Genomic DNA, 16,501 nt, shown 5'->3' with positions numbered 1-16,501 from the left:
CCCAAAGAATTTGGGGAAAAAAATCCTAGATAAAATAATCAACTTTGAAGATGTCATCTCTCCTCATTCAACTAATTTCATTAAAATTACTTAAATTGTCTTAAGTAATCATTTACTCTCTTGCACAGATTGGAAACAAGTCTCTGGGACTTAAGACCATGTTATATGCCACAAAAATAAAAATATGGTTTCTAACAGAGGAAAACTTATAGACTTGGATTTGTCGAAATCAGTAATTCCTCTAGGGAGGCATTTTATGGGTTTCTGGAGGAAGGGGCTGTGCATCATTATGGATATCATTTTCAACAGTGACAGTCACAGGTATAAGCATTTCTTTTTCCAGTCCATAGCTTTATAATCTCTAGACACAAAGATAGATTTAAAATTAAGATTGCTGGCTGGGCGTGGTGACTCAACGCCTGTAATCCCAGCACTTTGGGAGGCCGAGGTGGGTGGATCACGACATCAAGACATCAAGAGATCAAGGTGATCCTGGCTAACACCGTGAAACCCTGTCTCCACTAGAACACACACACACACACACACACACACAATTGTCTGGCCGTAGTGGTGGGTGCCTGTAGTCCCAGCTTCTAGGGAAACTGAGGCAGGAAAATCCCTTGAACCCAGGAGGCAGAGGTTGCAGTAAGCCGAGGTCGAGCCACAGCACTCCAGCCTGGGCGACAGAGCAAGCCTCTGTCTCAAAAAAACACAACTCAGATTGTTTACTGTTTATTATTTTAATTATTATTGTAGTCTTAATAAGAGTTATTGAATAATTTTTGGAATTGTTCACCATATTAGATATAGTGAATTAACAGATGCCACCATTTCATTCTTGTGCAACACTGACTGGTTCCCATGGCTACTTAGGGTCTCAGTAAGTAAAAAGGTATTTGGGCTAACTAATCTCCGCTGAGACCAGGCCATTGCACTACATCCTGGGCAAAAAGAGCAAAACTCCATCTCAAAAAAAAAAAGTATGCTGGTTTGATGTCTGTCCCCTAACCCTGAGTTTACTTTTCCCTTTTCTAAACTTTTAAGTTTTTTAAGAGAATAAATTGATCATCTTTGTAAACCTGGTATTTGTACACCATTCTTCGTATTTAGAGGACGTTAAATTACTGAATGAATGAATGATGCTTTGGTGCCTACCTCAAAAAGGAGAGCATTAGAGATCTCTGTGTCTATGCCTACAGGCAAATGAACCTAAGCCAAAATTTAAGTAGACTCTTAACCTCAAAATGAAGAATGTTTTCACTGACTTTAGGTATCAGCAGAGAAGGAATTTTTAAGCTACCCCTGCAGTATATCGGAGGCAATGAATGTGAAGGTGTAGAATATAAGTTAATGTTGGAATTTTTCTACTACACATCATCTATGATCTGTGCGTAAATTTATTCAGGAATCTTTTATTAGCACAGTCTTTCACAGAATTGATTAGTATTTTTGTTAATTTGCAAACCTTTATTCGTCATGATTTCCCATGTATGCTTTACTGGCAGGAAAGCAGTGGTAGATAGCAAAACAATGAGACTGCAAAATTGAGCCCAAGAATACAATACCACTTATTAGATGATTATGTCTTCAAGCCTCAAATATTGCATTATACATTGGAATACTAAGAATGTAAATTCAATTAATATTGGTTTCCCTTCTTACAGATCCTATTTTATTAGGAATGCCGAAAACGATGTGAATGCCTATTTCTCTGTCAAACGCAGTCTCATGATCGGCCAAATTTAATAAGTATTGCTTGCTATATTTTTAAAATTAATAAAAATACATTTTAAAGGAATCTTAACGTTTAAAAATTAAGGCCGGGAGCGATGGCTCATGCCTGTAATCCAAGCACTTTGGGAGGCCAAGCAGGGGCCGATCACCTGAGGTCAGTTCAGACCAGCCTTGTCAATATGACGAAACTCCGTTTCTACTAAAAATACAAAATTTTAGCCAGGCGTGGTGGCGCGCGCCTGTAGTCGCAGCTACTCCGCGGGCTGAGGCAGAAGAATCGCTTGAACCCGGGAAGCGGAGGTTGCAGTGAGCCGAGAACCCGCCACTGCACTCCAGCCTGGGCTACAGAGCGAGACTGTCTTAAAAGAAATAGTTGTTACGTTATTTGCTTGTCTATCCATTTTGCAGACAAGTGTATGTAGCGTTACTGCCTCCTTTTTACAAATGTTAAGGCTGTTAAGAGACAAACATAATCAGTTCTTTGAGAGCCAACAGGCACTAGACCGGAGGACACAGAAACCTGCACACAAGACCAAAACAAGGAAACAGAAAGGAATCAAACCGAGTTGCATTTCCCCGCCCGCTTGGTTCCTTAGACCACAGTGTCGGGGACGCCCAGTAAGGTAGGGAAAAGGCGGAGACACAGGTTTCGTTCCCGCCCCTTCATTTCAGTCTCCAAAAAGGTCCGCATTATTGATATATAAGGGGCTTCAAGAAGTACTGAAGTTGCAGAGGTAGGGCTGCAGTTTGCTTGTGGTCATGTCTGGCAGAGGGAAAGGAGGTAAAGGCTTGGGAAAGGGAGGCGCCAAGCGGCACCGGAAAGTGCTGCGTGACAACATCCAGGGCATCACCAAGCCCGCCATCCGGCGCCTGGCCCGACGCGGCGGCGTAAAGCGCATCTCGGGCCTTATTTATGAGGAGACCCGCGGGGTGCTCAAGGTGTTTCTGGAGAACGTGATCCGGGACGCCGTGACCTACACGGAGCACGCCAAGCGCAAGACGGTCACCGCCATGGACGTGGTGTACGCGCTCAAGCGCCAGGGCCGCACCCTCTACGGCTTCGGCGGCTGAGCCTCATTCTGGCTTGCTGTTGACTGCTCTCCCACAAAAGGCCCTTTTCAGGGCCACCTCCTTCCTCACACGAAGGGCCGTAACTGCTCACCACGAAGACGTAGGCGATGTGAGTTTCCTTTTGTAAACTTTCTGGGGTTGTAGCAGAGTTAAACCAAGCCGTTTTGAGCGATCCTCCCAAGATGGCGGGTGTCGGGTGTGCTCCGGACAAAAGGAAGGCGGGAAAACATTAGGAACTTGGGTATTTCTATCTTAGGCCTCCACGGAGAAAGATGGTGGAAATGATTTAAGAATACCAGCAGTTTTGTGATGTATGGGATGTGTTTTATCCTCGGGTTTCTAAAATTTAACTGATTCTGTATTAGGTGGCGGGGTTTTATTACACTAGCATTACGTGTTATTAGCCATAGTACCTGAATGATCTCATCTGTTCGGGACAGGTAAATCACTGGTAAACTTAAAAATCCAGTATTTGTGGCGGGGCAGGGTGCCTCGCCTGTAATCCCAGCACCTTGGGAGACCGAGGCGGGCGGATTGCTAAAGCTCAGAAGTTCCAGACTAGCCTGGGCACAAAAATGGTGAAACCCCGTCTACTGAAAATGCTAAGTACGAAAGTTGGCCCGGCGTGGCGGCGCACGCCTGCAGTCGCAGCTATTCTTTAACGGCTGAGGCAGGAGAATCGCTTCAGCAGGGGAGGCGGAGGTTTCAGGGATTGCGAGATGGCACCGCTGCGCTCCAGCCTGGGCGACAGTGAGACTGTCTCAAAGACGAAAGAAAGAAAAGAGAGGAAGGAAGGAGGGAGGGAAAGAGCCGTTTCCCCGCCGAGCTCGGTCGCTCAAGGAGTTCGTGACCACTCTAGCCAACATTGCAAAACCCCGACTCTACGTGGTGGCACGGACCTGTAATCCCAGCCACTCAGGAGGCTGAACCCGGGAGGCGGAGGTCGCAGTGAGGCGAGGTCGAGGTCGTGCCAATGCACTTCAGCCTGGGGCACAGAGCAAAGTATCTTCCAGTCAGACCTCCAGACTTATTTCCACTTTCTCCTCCAAGCCCTGGGCTTTGAGAGACTTACTGTATGGATCTTATCAATGTGCTACCTGGACCTCCTCCTTCTGATAAGATTCAGCCAGTGGAAACTCAATGCAGGAGACTGGAGGGAAGAAAGAATCAGATGGGGTATTTATTCGCCAGTTTCCCTTTCAGGTGTCACCATAGGCTGCTGCATCCCTCTCTCCAGGCCACAAGTCCTGTCAGGGACCCCCTCTGTGCAGCTCTAATGACTGCTTCTCATACCCCTTCAGAGTTGTAAGTGATCCTTACTATACCTGGATGGAGACACTATTTTTTTAGGTTTCTGTATCCTGCCCTCAATTTGCTAAGAAATCTTCCTCATATTATCCCCTTTGAGTAGGCTGTTTCCGGTCTTGACCTTAACAGAACACAATGTTTTCACTACACAGCACAAAGTTTATGGCTGCTATATCCAAAATAATTGATGTAACTTAAATGCAAATTTCTCTGTGTCACACCTCGTTAACATGCTTCCAACAGCATAAGGTTAATTCTCATTGTCTCAGTTTGCAAGGGGAAGTCCTCGTCACTCAGTCAACTGCCAGGCCTGTGTTTTGTTCATATATGCATTCCCAGTGTCCATGGCATCCAACTACTTATTGCCACTCCTGTCTTCACACTACTGTAGACCTACACTCTGCCAACATTACTTGAAATGCCCTGGTCCCCTGTCGTTCCCCTCTGCTGATCAGAGTCAGAGCAAGAGAAATAAATGCATGCTTATGACAAGTGTCATGCAGCTGAGTGTCCTGCTACTTGATCCTATTCTGCAGATAGGTCTTTTATACTCACCTGTTGAGAGGCCTCTCTCCTGATGGTGCCAGGGCTTTTAGCAGTTTTGTTATCTCCTACTGTATCCCAGATTTTTATTATAAAAATATTCTGAAAAAATACATGATAAAAGATGTGTTTATCAATCATCCACCACCTAGATTCAATACAGTGTACTTTACCACCATCTGAAAGTAAATGACAGACTCATGACACTTTAAACCTATATACTTCAGCATCTAATTCCTAAAAATAAGGGAAATTACATGTAATCTCAATACATCAAAACTTTCTTTAAAAACTTACTAAAATGGCCGGGCGTGACGGCTCATGCCTGTAATCCAAGCACTTTGGAGACCAAGGTGGGTGGATCACCTGAGGAGTTCAAGACCAGCCTGACCAACACAGTGGGAAAAAAAAAAAAAAAAAAAAAACCTTACTAAAATGACCTATTATCCAGTCCACATTCAAGTTTCCTTGGTTGACTCCAAAATGCCCTTTGAAACATCTTTGGAGACAGAATGCAATGAACACATTGTTTAGTTGCTGTGTTACTTTAGTCTCCTTCGGTCTTTTGTTGGCGGCTTTTTCAACAAAGCAATTGTCTCAAATGTCCACATTCTGGAGGATTTTTCCCCCTTTTGAGATGTTTAATTGGCTCTTTGATCTCCATACTCTCTCAAACAGCAATTGAGACATAACTTATTGCAGTTACACCTTTATCGAAGTGTTTCTATATTTACAATGGATCACAAGCAAAGGTGTGGGTAACGCCGCATATAGGCATCAAGGAAGGAGAGCTAAACAGAACCCTGGCACAACTAAGGCCTGAAGAATATCTCAGTTTATAGTGTCACTACTCAGTTATTTCCTTTTATATAATCCTTTATGTAATCATAAATTAGTTTATAGAATTAGGGCTTGAAGATTATCTCAGTTTGTAGTGTTACTACTCAGTTATTTCCTTTTATATAATCCTCTGCATATAATCATAATAGTTCATAGTATGTATGCCTAAAGAATATTTCCCTACATATATATATAATTATATCTTAGTTCATCATCAAAGGAATTCCTAGAGTAGACACAGTACAGAACATGAATTAAGGAATAAGCAGCTTATAATCGGAGAAAAGGACAAGAATCCATGGCCCAGGTGGCAGCGTTCAGTATCGTAAAGATACCTGCTATATGGCAAGCTTGAGGCAAGAGCCACTCCTCCTGTTAAAGGAGTTGTAGGACCTTGCTCCAGTTCTTGTGGAAGGCTGCCCTCAGACTGGAAATCACACCTTGGTGATTGAATTTTATCAGCTCTTGTTACTGTGCTGCTGGAAAAGCATTCCCCTATAGAACTCATTGGAAGCTGCCAGCAGGTGGCGTAGACCCTGACAGCCCTGTCAATGCTGTGTGACTTAAAGCATCCTCCTATAAATCTTCTTAGTAGTTTGCCCATAGATAGAGGTATTGCACTCTGTACCTCTTCACTGCTCACGGCCCACCTCTGTGCCTTGGTGACCTAAGGTCACCCCTCACTGCACACAGCCCTCGCCTCGAAGACCTAATGGGAATGGACCCCTTTCTGCGCACCGTCCACCTCTAAGCCTAGGTGACCTACTGGAGTGGACACCATGTTTCATTGCTCACAACCCTATCACTATTCTTAAAGATGACTTCAATCACTGCCCTGTCCCCTAACCTGTACACAATAAATGCTCTTCTGGACATTCGGGGCCTCGCTTGACTTCACTCATAGGTAGTGTGGCCCCCTGAGCCCAGCTGCATTTTCCTTGTACTTCTGTGTCCTGTCTGTTTATTTCTCGGATCCTGCACCTTAGCACAGCATAAGGGACACCCCACAACCCTGTGGGGCCATCAGCCCTACAAAAGGCACAAAACAGGAAAACTTCTTTCAGTGCTGCTAAATTAGATCATCGAACCAGTAAGGGAGCCAGTCCCTCCACTGCAGACACATTTGTCAGAATGACACCTGCTAATTTGTTTATGCAAATTATGCTGTTTTTGCTAATTACTGCGTATTCTGTGGTTACTTAAATGGCTTATTAAGCAGAATGTAATAAAGTTGGGTCAGCACTAAAACTACAACTTTAGTTACAGAGTGTAATCATAATAGTAATGAGAAAAACACTACCATAACCACATTTTAAAAGCTTGTAAGTGACAATGTAGCTGTTGATGTCCTCAGCCAGCCCACCAGATTTCTAATCTCTAAATATATGATTAATTTACAACCTGTGTTTCATGTTTGTCAGGCTTAGTGTAAACTTATACTTTACAGCATTCTACACTTACAGCTTTTGGGCACCCACAGCATTAAAACACACAATATTGCTTAGTAAGTTGTTTCCACAATTTCAAGCGAGAGCCCTTCAGGAGAAAACCTAAGCGGTCCTGAAAAGGACCATTAACAATGCTGCAAAAAAAGTCTGGCCTCACTTAAGGGCCAAAGCCTTACAGGGTTCGACCCTGGGGTTTGAGAGCGTAGACCACGTCCGTGGAGGTGACGATCTTGCGCTTGTCATGCTCCGTGTCAGTCACAGCGTCCCGGATCACGTTTTCCAGGAACAGCTTAAGCACCACCCGGGTCTCCTCATAAATGAGGCCCGAGATGCGCGTGACATTGCCACACTGAGCCTAAGCCCTGGACAGCGGGCTGCGTAATGCCCTGAATTACCTTGAGCGCGTTGCAACGGCCGTTGGTGTCGCCTTTCCTACGGCCCTTTTCCCCCTTGCCCCGAACAGACGTGATAAACACGTGAGAACTATCCCTAAACAAAAGAATTACTCGCTTTTCGCAGCATTTTATATAACGATGTAGCGCCCCTTTTCGAAAACTGAAAGACCAGGAAAGGCAAGAAAACGCATTCAGTCCCGGCTCCTCTACTACTAGTAATACCAAGGCATAAGAAATGGAGTAGGGAGGTTTGCTGTCATTTAGAGAATAAGAATCTCTAAACCAAAGTGTCAAACATGTACACAGAGGAGAGTATCTCGGGTTTTGATGTCTGTATGTGTTTAAAGATCTACTTCTTCCGTATACGTTAGAGCACTTCCCAAGTTAAAACAAGTCCAAATTCCAAGAAGTAAAAGAATTCGTTATCATATTGCCACACCGCCCAGCTAAAGAGAAGTAGTCTGGTTTTTGGTTTCGAATCTCTGAGTGGCTGCTCCCTAACGAATATTGGATGTGTTAATCTGAGTCTCAATGGCCCTGTCTGTAAAAAGGGTAAATACTTGTTAATAATGGAGTTACTTTAACTAAAACACTGGTATATAGACTGTAAATAAATTCTTTTTTTTCCTTTTTTTTTTTTTTTTTTTAAGAAATACTTTTGCTCTTGCCCAGGCTGGAGTGCAACCACACAATCTCGGTTTACTGCAACCTCCGCCTTCCAAATTCAAAGTATTGTCCTACCTCAGCCTCCCAAGTAGCTGGCATTGCAGGCACGTGCCACCAGGACTGGCTTATTTTTGTATTGTTAGTAGAGACAAGATTTCACCATGTTGGCCAGGCTGGTCTCGAACTCCTGACCTCATGTGATCCCCCCGTCTGGGCCTCCCAAAATGCTGGGATTACAGGCATGAGTCACTAGCGCCTGCTAGTTGGTAAATGAGTTCTTACTGTCCCGGGGCTTCACCAGGTAGCCACAGAGTTTTTTTACAGAGAAAATAATAATACAGCTGTAAAGCACACCAAAGAATTTTAAAGCATTGCCTTTGTAACATCAATACATTTAATATCCTTTAACGTGTACATATTAAGCACTATACAATTAAGCAATGAAGAATTGCACAGAAAAAAAGAATGTAAATTGCCAGAGGCTCCACGTCCTGTTCTTCTCGTGGAGGACAGAAGGTACCGGTGTGACTGTCTTCTGGGGTTGATGCAACATGAAACTCAGGGAAAGCTATCATAAATGTTAATAGGAGAAAAAAGGAATTTACATGCAAGCTAAAATAAAGATATAATCACTACTAACTTTTTAGATCATGGATTTTTGAGGCCAAGTCATCTATACCAAAAAAAAAATCATGTACCTGAATAAATAAATGAATTACGGCCTAATGAGCACATGACCACAAAAAAAGCCAAGAGTGCAAACAACTATTTGTGAAAAAAAGAAACAGAAAAAAATTGTTAAACTATGGAATTCCAAGCAATAAAAGCAGCCATCCTGTCACAGCCTATTTCTACATTATTTTGAAATAACTATATTCTCTTTTTTTTTTTTTTTTTTTGAGTTGGAGTCTCACCCTATGTCCCTGGCTGGAGTGCAGTAACACGATCTCAGTTCACTACAGCCTCCACCTCGCATGTTCAAGCGATTCTCCTGCCTCAGCTTCCCTAGTCCCTGGGATTACAGGCGCCTGCCGCCACCATGCCCGTCTAACTTTTGTATTTTTAATAGAGACGGGATTTTGCCACATTGTTCAGGTTGATGAAATAACTAGATTAACAAGAAGTTATGCCGGGCACAGTGGTTTATGCCTGTAATCCCAGCACTTTGGGAGGCAGAGGCAGGCAGGTCACCTGAGGTCAGGAATTCAAGACCAAGCATGGCCAACATGGTGAAACCTTCGTCTCAACTAAAATTACAATATTAGCTGGGCTGGCTAAGACATTCCATCTGCTACACACTTGGGCCCACCACAGGGTTCATGCTGAGGCATGCTTTCCACAGGCTGTGCCAGCCAATGACTCTGCATGCCAGAGATTCCAGACTCAGCCCATTCCTGACTTACAAACAGCTCCTATGTGGACAGTCTGCTCTGGGCTCTCTGTAGAGCTCTCAAACAGTTGTCAGACCTGCATTGTGGTCAGTACGCTCTCCATGAATATCGTTTAATTTCATTTAATTTTAATTTTAATTTTTGATAGGATTTGGAGTGCAGTGGCTTGATCATGGCTCACTGCAGCCTCCACCTCCTAGGCTTAAGCAATCCTCCCACCCAGCTAATAATTTTATTTTTTTTGTAGAGACAGGGTCTCGCCATGTTGCCCAGGCTGGTCTTGAACTCCTGGCCTCAAGTGATTCTCCTGCCTTGGCTTCTCAAAGTGCTGGGATTATAGGCATGAGACACTGTGTTCATCCGTGCCTTTTTAAATTATTTTTTAAATTTTTATTATTTTTTTTTTGAGACAGAGTCTTGCTCATTCTGTCACCCAGGCTTGAGTGCAGTGGTGTGATTTCAGGTCACTGCAACCTCCCCCTCCTGAGTTCAAGCGATTCTCCTGCCTCAGCCTCCCATGTAGCTGGGATTACAGGCACCCACCACCACACCAGGCTAATTTTTGAATTTTTAGTAGAGATGGGATTTCGCCAGGTGGTCCAGGCTGGTCTCAAAAGTCTGGACCTCAGGTGATCTGCCTCCCTTGGCCTTCCAAAGTGCTGAGATTACAGACGTGAGCCACCTCACCCGGCCCATCCATGCTCATTCTTACTCCCGCTTTCCTTTATTCTTCACAGGCTTTTTTTTTTTTTTCCTGTCAATCTCTTGCACATCAAATTCCACCTTGGCATCTGCTTCTTGTGTTATGGAACCAAACTGGGATCAGCTCACCTGGTTCCTCCTTTGTTCATTGTTCTGTCGTGGCACAATGGCTACCGGGAGTACCCTTCTTGCAGTCCCAGGAAGTAAAGTATGTTGCTGAAAGAGCCTTTGTCTCAGTGCTAATTTTGCTTTATGGTACCGAGCATCTATTTCCAACACTACCCGAGGCCGGGAGTTCGAGACCAGCCTGGGCAATATAGCAAGACCCAATCCGTATGAAATTTAAGAAAATTCGTCAAGCATGGTGGTGCACACCTGCAGCTGGGATTACAGGCATGCGCTACCACGCCCAGCTAATTAAGTAGAGAAAGGGTTTCACCATGTTGGTCAGGCTGGTCTCGACCTCCTGACTTCAAGTGATCCACCTGCCTTGGCCTCCCAAAGTGCTGGGATTAGAGGCATGAGCTGCTGTATCTGGCCCCAAACTGTTTTTGTTAAAGACAGGGTCTCACTTTGTCACCCAAGCTGGAGTGCAGTGGCACAATCATAGCTCACTGCAGCCTTGAACTCCTGGGTTCAAGCAGTCCTCCTACTTAACCTCCCATGGAGCTGGGACAAGAGGAACTTTTCTACTTCCCACAATTCCCTCCTCTTTTACTTTATAGTTTTTCTTTTTCAACCTTTTAAAACATGTTTTGGCTTAGTTGTTCTGCCTGAGTTTTTAAAAGAAAAACATTCTCTCTCTTTTCTCTTTACACTGTTTCTTTCTTCAGTTTTACTTCCCATCTCTCTCTTTCACACGTTTTCTCTTACTATTTTCCCACATATGTCAACCCTTTTTTAACATTTTGCTGGCTGGAGGGGGACTTGCCTTGGGCCACTGCTTGTGCTGCTGGCTATAATTACCTTCTTGCTTAACAAGTTGCTCAATGACTTTTCAGAGCTAAGTGCCTGGAATTTTTCTTGAAGAAATTCAAGATTTTTTTTAATATTCATGCTTATGTGGGCCTGCAGGCTACTGCACCTTCTCACTTGGAGCACCTGAATTGACAGAGATAGTATTTACACATGCAATCAATACTATCTCACTCATCACTTCCACTCCTGATATATTCCCAATAAAAATAAGGGCTTATGCTGCCTGGGCAGGGTGGCTGAACACTGTAATCCCGGCACTTGGGTAGGCTGAGGTGGGTGTATCACCTGAGGTCAGGAGTTCAAGAACAGCCTGACCAACATGATGAAACCCCATCTCTACCAAATATAAAGAAAAATTAGCCAAGCCTGGTGGCACGTGCCTGTAATCCCAGCTACTTGGGAGACTGAGGCAGAAGAATTCCTTGAACCCAGGAGGCAGAGGTTTCAGTGAGTCATGATTATGCCATTGCACTCCAGCGTGGACAACAAGAGCAAAACTCTCTCTCCAATTAAAAAAAAAAAAAAGAAATGAGGGCTTATGTCCACCAAAATTCATTTATAGAATGTTCATAGCAACTTAATTCGTGATAGCTAAAAATGAGCCAGATGTTCAATAGCAATAGAATGGATAAATAAAATTATGGATATCTAATATAATAGATTATTATGCAGTAATGAAAAATAACAGTGACTATCTGCAATAACATGGGTAAACCTCTCAGACATAAAAGACGCCAGATGATCAAGAGATCTCATTAACTGAGTAAAGGAATCAATAAGAAGGGAAGATGCAAGAGTCCACTTAGAATTATGAAAATCATTAGGGATGCAGAGTGAGGATTTTCTTTTTTTTTTGAATCAGGGTCTCACTCTCTCATTCAGGTGGAAGTGCAGTGGGGCAATGATGACTCATTGCAGCCTCAACCCACACCTCTGTCCCAAGACCCCTGGACACAATCATTCCTCCCCCCTCAGTCTCCCAAGTAGCTGGAACAACAGGCATGCACCACCACACCCGGCTAATTTTGTATATTTTTTGCAGAGACCAGAGCTCCCTATGTTGTTCAGGCTGGTCTCGAACTCCTGGCCTCAAGCAATCCTCCTGCCTCAGCCTCTCAAAATGTTGTGAGAGGGCACAGTGAGGGTGTTTTTGAGGATTGTGGTAAACAGCCTCCTCATATTCATGTCCTGTATAATCTTCTCCCTTTGAGCATGGGCTGGACCTAGGGACTATTGGGACTCTTTTCTTTCTTTCTTTCTTTCTTTCTTTCTTTCTTTTTGAGACAGAGTTTCAACTTCTAGGTCCGGCTGAAGTGCACTAGTGCAATTTCAGCTCACTTCAACATCTGCCTGCCAAGTTTAAGCAATTCTCCTGCCTCAGCTTCCCAAGTAGCTGGGATTACAGGCATGTTCCACTACATCCAGCTAATTTTTGTATTCTTAGTTAAGACAGTGTTCCACCATATTGGTCAGGCTGGTCTTGAATTCCTGACCTCAGGTGATCCACACACCTCAGCCTCCTAAAATTCTGGGATTACAGGTGTGAGCCATCGTGACTTGCTGGACCTAGGTGCTATTTTCTAAGTAGCAATAGAATATGTGAAAGTGATGGGATGTCACTTCTGGGATTCGGTTACAAAAAAGGACTGTGATCTCTCTCTCATTTTCATTTTCTCTCTCTTCCTCTTTCTCCTCCCTAGCCCTGGGGCAAGCCAGCTGCTTCTTATGAAGAGGTGCAAGTGGACAGGAACTGAGGTCTCCAGCCAACAGACAGAGAGGAGCTGAGGCCTGCCAGGAGCCATGGAAGTGAGTTTGAAAGAGGATCCTGAAGCCCTGAGAGAGCTGCAGCCCTGACTGACAGCTTCATTGCATCCTTGTGAGAGCCTGAGCCAGAGGACACAGCTAACCTCACCCAGATTCCAAGCCCACTGAAACGGTAAGGGAAAAAAAGTGTGTTGTTTAAGCTGCTAAATTTGGGGCGATTTTTACCCAACCATAGGTAACGAATACAAGGATATTGCTTATTACTCAAAATCAATATATAAAGCCCCTGAAAAATTGAAAGCTGCAACTAGGGAAATGCTGAGAGTCTCCAAGAACACTCTGTTTCTTCTTAGTGATGGTGAGAAAAGCACATACATGTGTTTTCCTTTTAGTTTTGGCCACCAGGAAGCTCAGAGCCTAATGTATGACCCAATTTTAATAACAGTGTAAGGCCCTATGACCTGCTCATCTGTGTTCTTATTCCTGGCCTTTCATTTTATTCTGACTTTTTTTCTCTTTTTTATTTTGAAACAAGATGGAGTTTCGCTCTTGTTGCCCAGGCTGGAGAGCAGTGGCCTGATCTCCGCTCACCTCAAACTCCGCCGCGCGGGTTGAAGGGATTCTCCTGCCTCAGCCTCCAGAGTAGCAGCTGGGATCATAGTTGTGCGTGACCATGCCTGACTACTTTTGTATTTTTAATAGAGACAGGGTTTCTCCATGTGGGTCAGATTGGTCTTGAATTCCCGACCTCAGGTGATCCACCTGTCTCTGCCTCCCAAAGTGCTGCGATTACAGGCATGAGCAACCACGCCTGGGCCTGACTTTTCCTTTTCTTTGTACTGATTTTATTAGCTGATCTATATTTTTCTATATGGTATGAATTATGGTAAGCCACCTCAAATTCAGCTTACAGAGAGCAAGAGAGCAAGGCATTTGTACTTTTTTTTTTTTTTTTTTTTTTGAGACTCTCACTCCATTGCCCAGGATGGAATGCAGTGGTGCGATCTCCGCTCGCTGCAACCTTTGCCTCTCGGGTTCAAGTGATTCTCGTGCTTCAGCCTCCCAAGTAGCTGGGATTACAGACGTGAACCACCATGCCTGGCTAATGTTTTACTTTTATTTTTAGTAGAGACAGGGGTTTCGCCATGTAAGCCAGGCTAGTCTCGAACTCCTGACCTCAAGTGATCCACCTGCCTCGGCCTCCCTATGTGTTGGGATTGCAGGCGTGAGCCACCGCGCCCAGCCCATGAATCATTCTTTTAAAATAGTTTTTTAATTAAAAAACTATTTTAATTTTTAAAAAAACTATTTTTAATTAAAAAAAAAACTATTTTTGTTTAAGTTTTGCACATTAAACAAAAAAAGATTTGCACAGGTTGAACACAAAGTTCCCGAAGCTGGTGGTGGGAAGATCAGGTCATAGGAGGGTGGCTCAGCTCAGGAGCCTCAAGCGTTGGCCAGGGGTGATTTGGATTGGGTAAGAAATATCAAGTGATAACGGCGAAAAAGGGAAAAAGGATGGCAACCAATTGCCATCCCCAGAGGGAGGGGCCGGCCGAGGACTCTCCCGGTCACCCACTGTGGGATCGTTGCAAGGTGTCCCTGGCAACGGCTCCCCTAAGTCCCTCCCTCACTCCGGTCCCGCCCCTCACCCCGGCCCCGCCGCCACCCGGGCCCCGCCCTTCACGCGCGCCACGACACGCCGGCTTTGTCTCCGCCGGCCAATCCCGCCTCCCGGGTGGTTGCGCGCTCCGCCCGCTCCTTCCGCTCCCGCGCGCGCCTTCCTCGCTCCCTCCCGCCTCCCTGCTTTCCCGGCGTTTGGGCCGCGCGCTTGCGGGGGCGGGCCCGGAGCGAGCGACCGAGCCAATGTGGCGCGGCGGAGGCGGCAGGGGCGGTGGCAGCGGCCGCTGGGTCTGGCCGGGACCGCCTGCTGAGGCGGCGGGAGGCGGAAGATGATGGTGGCGTGCTTCCTGCCGATAGCGCCGGTGTTTCCCTGGGAGCGGGTGGCCTGGTAGCTGTGTGCGCCTTCCGGAGCCTGTTCTCTACGCCAACCACATAGAGCGGGAGTAGGAGCGGGACCCCGAGCACCGGGCCCTCTGCAACCTGGCCCCCGGGTGAAGTGCTCAGCAGCCATTACCTCCAGGTAGCCGGCACTGGGGAGTGGGCGGGAGAGGCCGCGCGGGGCGAGGGCGGAGGCTGGGGGTGGGGAGCGCGAGGCGGGAGCTCGGACCTGGGGACGCGGGGACCGAGCGGCTGGGGAACGGACTCGGTTGGGGTCGGGCCGGGCGGGGGGCGGCGGCTGGGCGCTCCTGCCCCTGGGTTGGCCTGAGCCCAGGCCGCGCGGCGAAGGTTAAGGGGTCTCGAGGCCGCCAGGGAGGGATGAGGTGGCAATGCAACTGCAGGCCCGGGCGGTCGGGGTGCGGTCTGTCGGGCGGGGGCCGCGCTGGGCTGGAGCGCGAGGGTCTGAGGAGGGTGGGTCCGTGCCGGCCTGACAGTTTTCCTGGTTCTCGGGAGGCGAGCCGCGGGCATGGGACCCTGTCCGCCGCACCCGCGAGGCCAGCGGCCACTTCTTGTTCCCCCATCGCTGCAGCGGAGGCTTTGGGGCTAGCGCGGACTTAGGGGGCTTGCTGCGTTTCCACGTGTCTTCCTGGTGCTAGGACAGGTGTTTCCGTGGTCAGGCCTCTTTGTACTCCAGCGCTAGTGAGGATTTGCAGACTTCCTGGGACGGTGACATTTTCGGGCAAACACGAATTTGACCCTACTCTGGAAGAAGATGCCGGCATTTAACATACTTGATTTTTTGGATTTCCCCTGTATATTTCAGTGTGCCAGGAGGGGGTAATGGTCTGAGTTTAAGCTTCATTGGCGTAAAGGACAAGTATGTTATGTGTATGGTGGTGTGTTAGGCATTGGGATGACTTTTAAACGTTGTTGCTTATTAGCGTAATAGGATGCCCACAACAGATTAAAACGTCGTTGCTTATTAGTATAATAGGATACCCACAACAGATTAAAACGTTGTTGCTTATTAGTGTAATAGGATACCCACAACAGACGAAAACGTTGTTGCTTATTAGTTTAATAGGATACCCACAACAGATTAAAAACAGATGCTTTGCTAAACTTGAGCGATTGGTTTGTTACTGATCATTTTAGTTTTTTTAATGTTGTAATTGGTTTGTCTGTTACATTTTATTTTAACGCATTAAATTTTCCTTGGCAGGTTACTTTGTAAAAGGGAGAAATTTACATTTTAAAGGTGGCTGCTCTTTTGTTTGTATTTTTAGGGGGAATTAAAAACAACAGAAGTTGAAGGAGTGGTTTCAGAATTGATAGGTTACGATATTAATAGAGACTATCTCTAATATTTAGATGTGTGTTAACATGTTTGTTAACAGTAGTCACATTTGAGCAATTTCTTCCTTTCCTGTCGATTGGTATATTGGTATGTAGACAGAAACGTATAGCTCACTACTTTATTTCGACTCACACATTGTTGATTACATGAACAAGGTAGCAATGGAGTTTCCATTGTTATTAATTACAAACTTCAGGGTGCTGGTCTTTCTACTTAGCCTTTTCCTGGATCAGATTTTTTTTTTTTTTTTTTTTTTTTTTTTTTTTTTTTTTTTTTTTTTTTTTTTTTTTTTTTTTTTTTTTT

The 16,501-nt window shown here is 45.4% G+C and overlaps 1 protein-coding gene across 1 annotated transcript in view; it reads left to right on the top strand.

The window, feature by feature from the left end:
- LOC108287078 overlaps positions 1–16,501 on the top strand; it is a 73,466-nt gene that overhangs the window by 30,537 nt on the left and 26,428 nt on the right. Inside the window, exons 7-8 of the mRNA XM_037730158.1 lie at positions 2,481–2,914; positions 12,777–12,882. Coding sequence (XP_037586086.1) covers positions 2,481–2,805 — 325 coding nt within the window. The 3' untranslated portion in view covers positions 2,806–2,914; positions 12,777–12,882. The remainder of the gene's footprint in view (positions 1–2,480; positions 2,915–12,776; positions 12,883–16,501) is intronic.

The sequence above is a fragment of the Cebus imitator genome, unplaced genomic scaffold (genome assembly GCF_001604975.1).
Source record: "Cebus imitator isolate Cc_AM_T3 unplaced genomic scaffold, Cebus_imitator-1.0 Scaffold335, whole genome shotgun sequence".
NCBI lineage: Eukaryota > Metazoa > Chordata > Mammalia > Primates > Cebidae > Cebus > Cebus imitator.
Note: the sequence above shows the minus strand (reverse complement) of the source record. Positions and strands in the feature narration are given on the sequence as shown.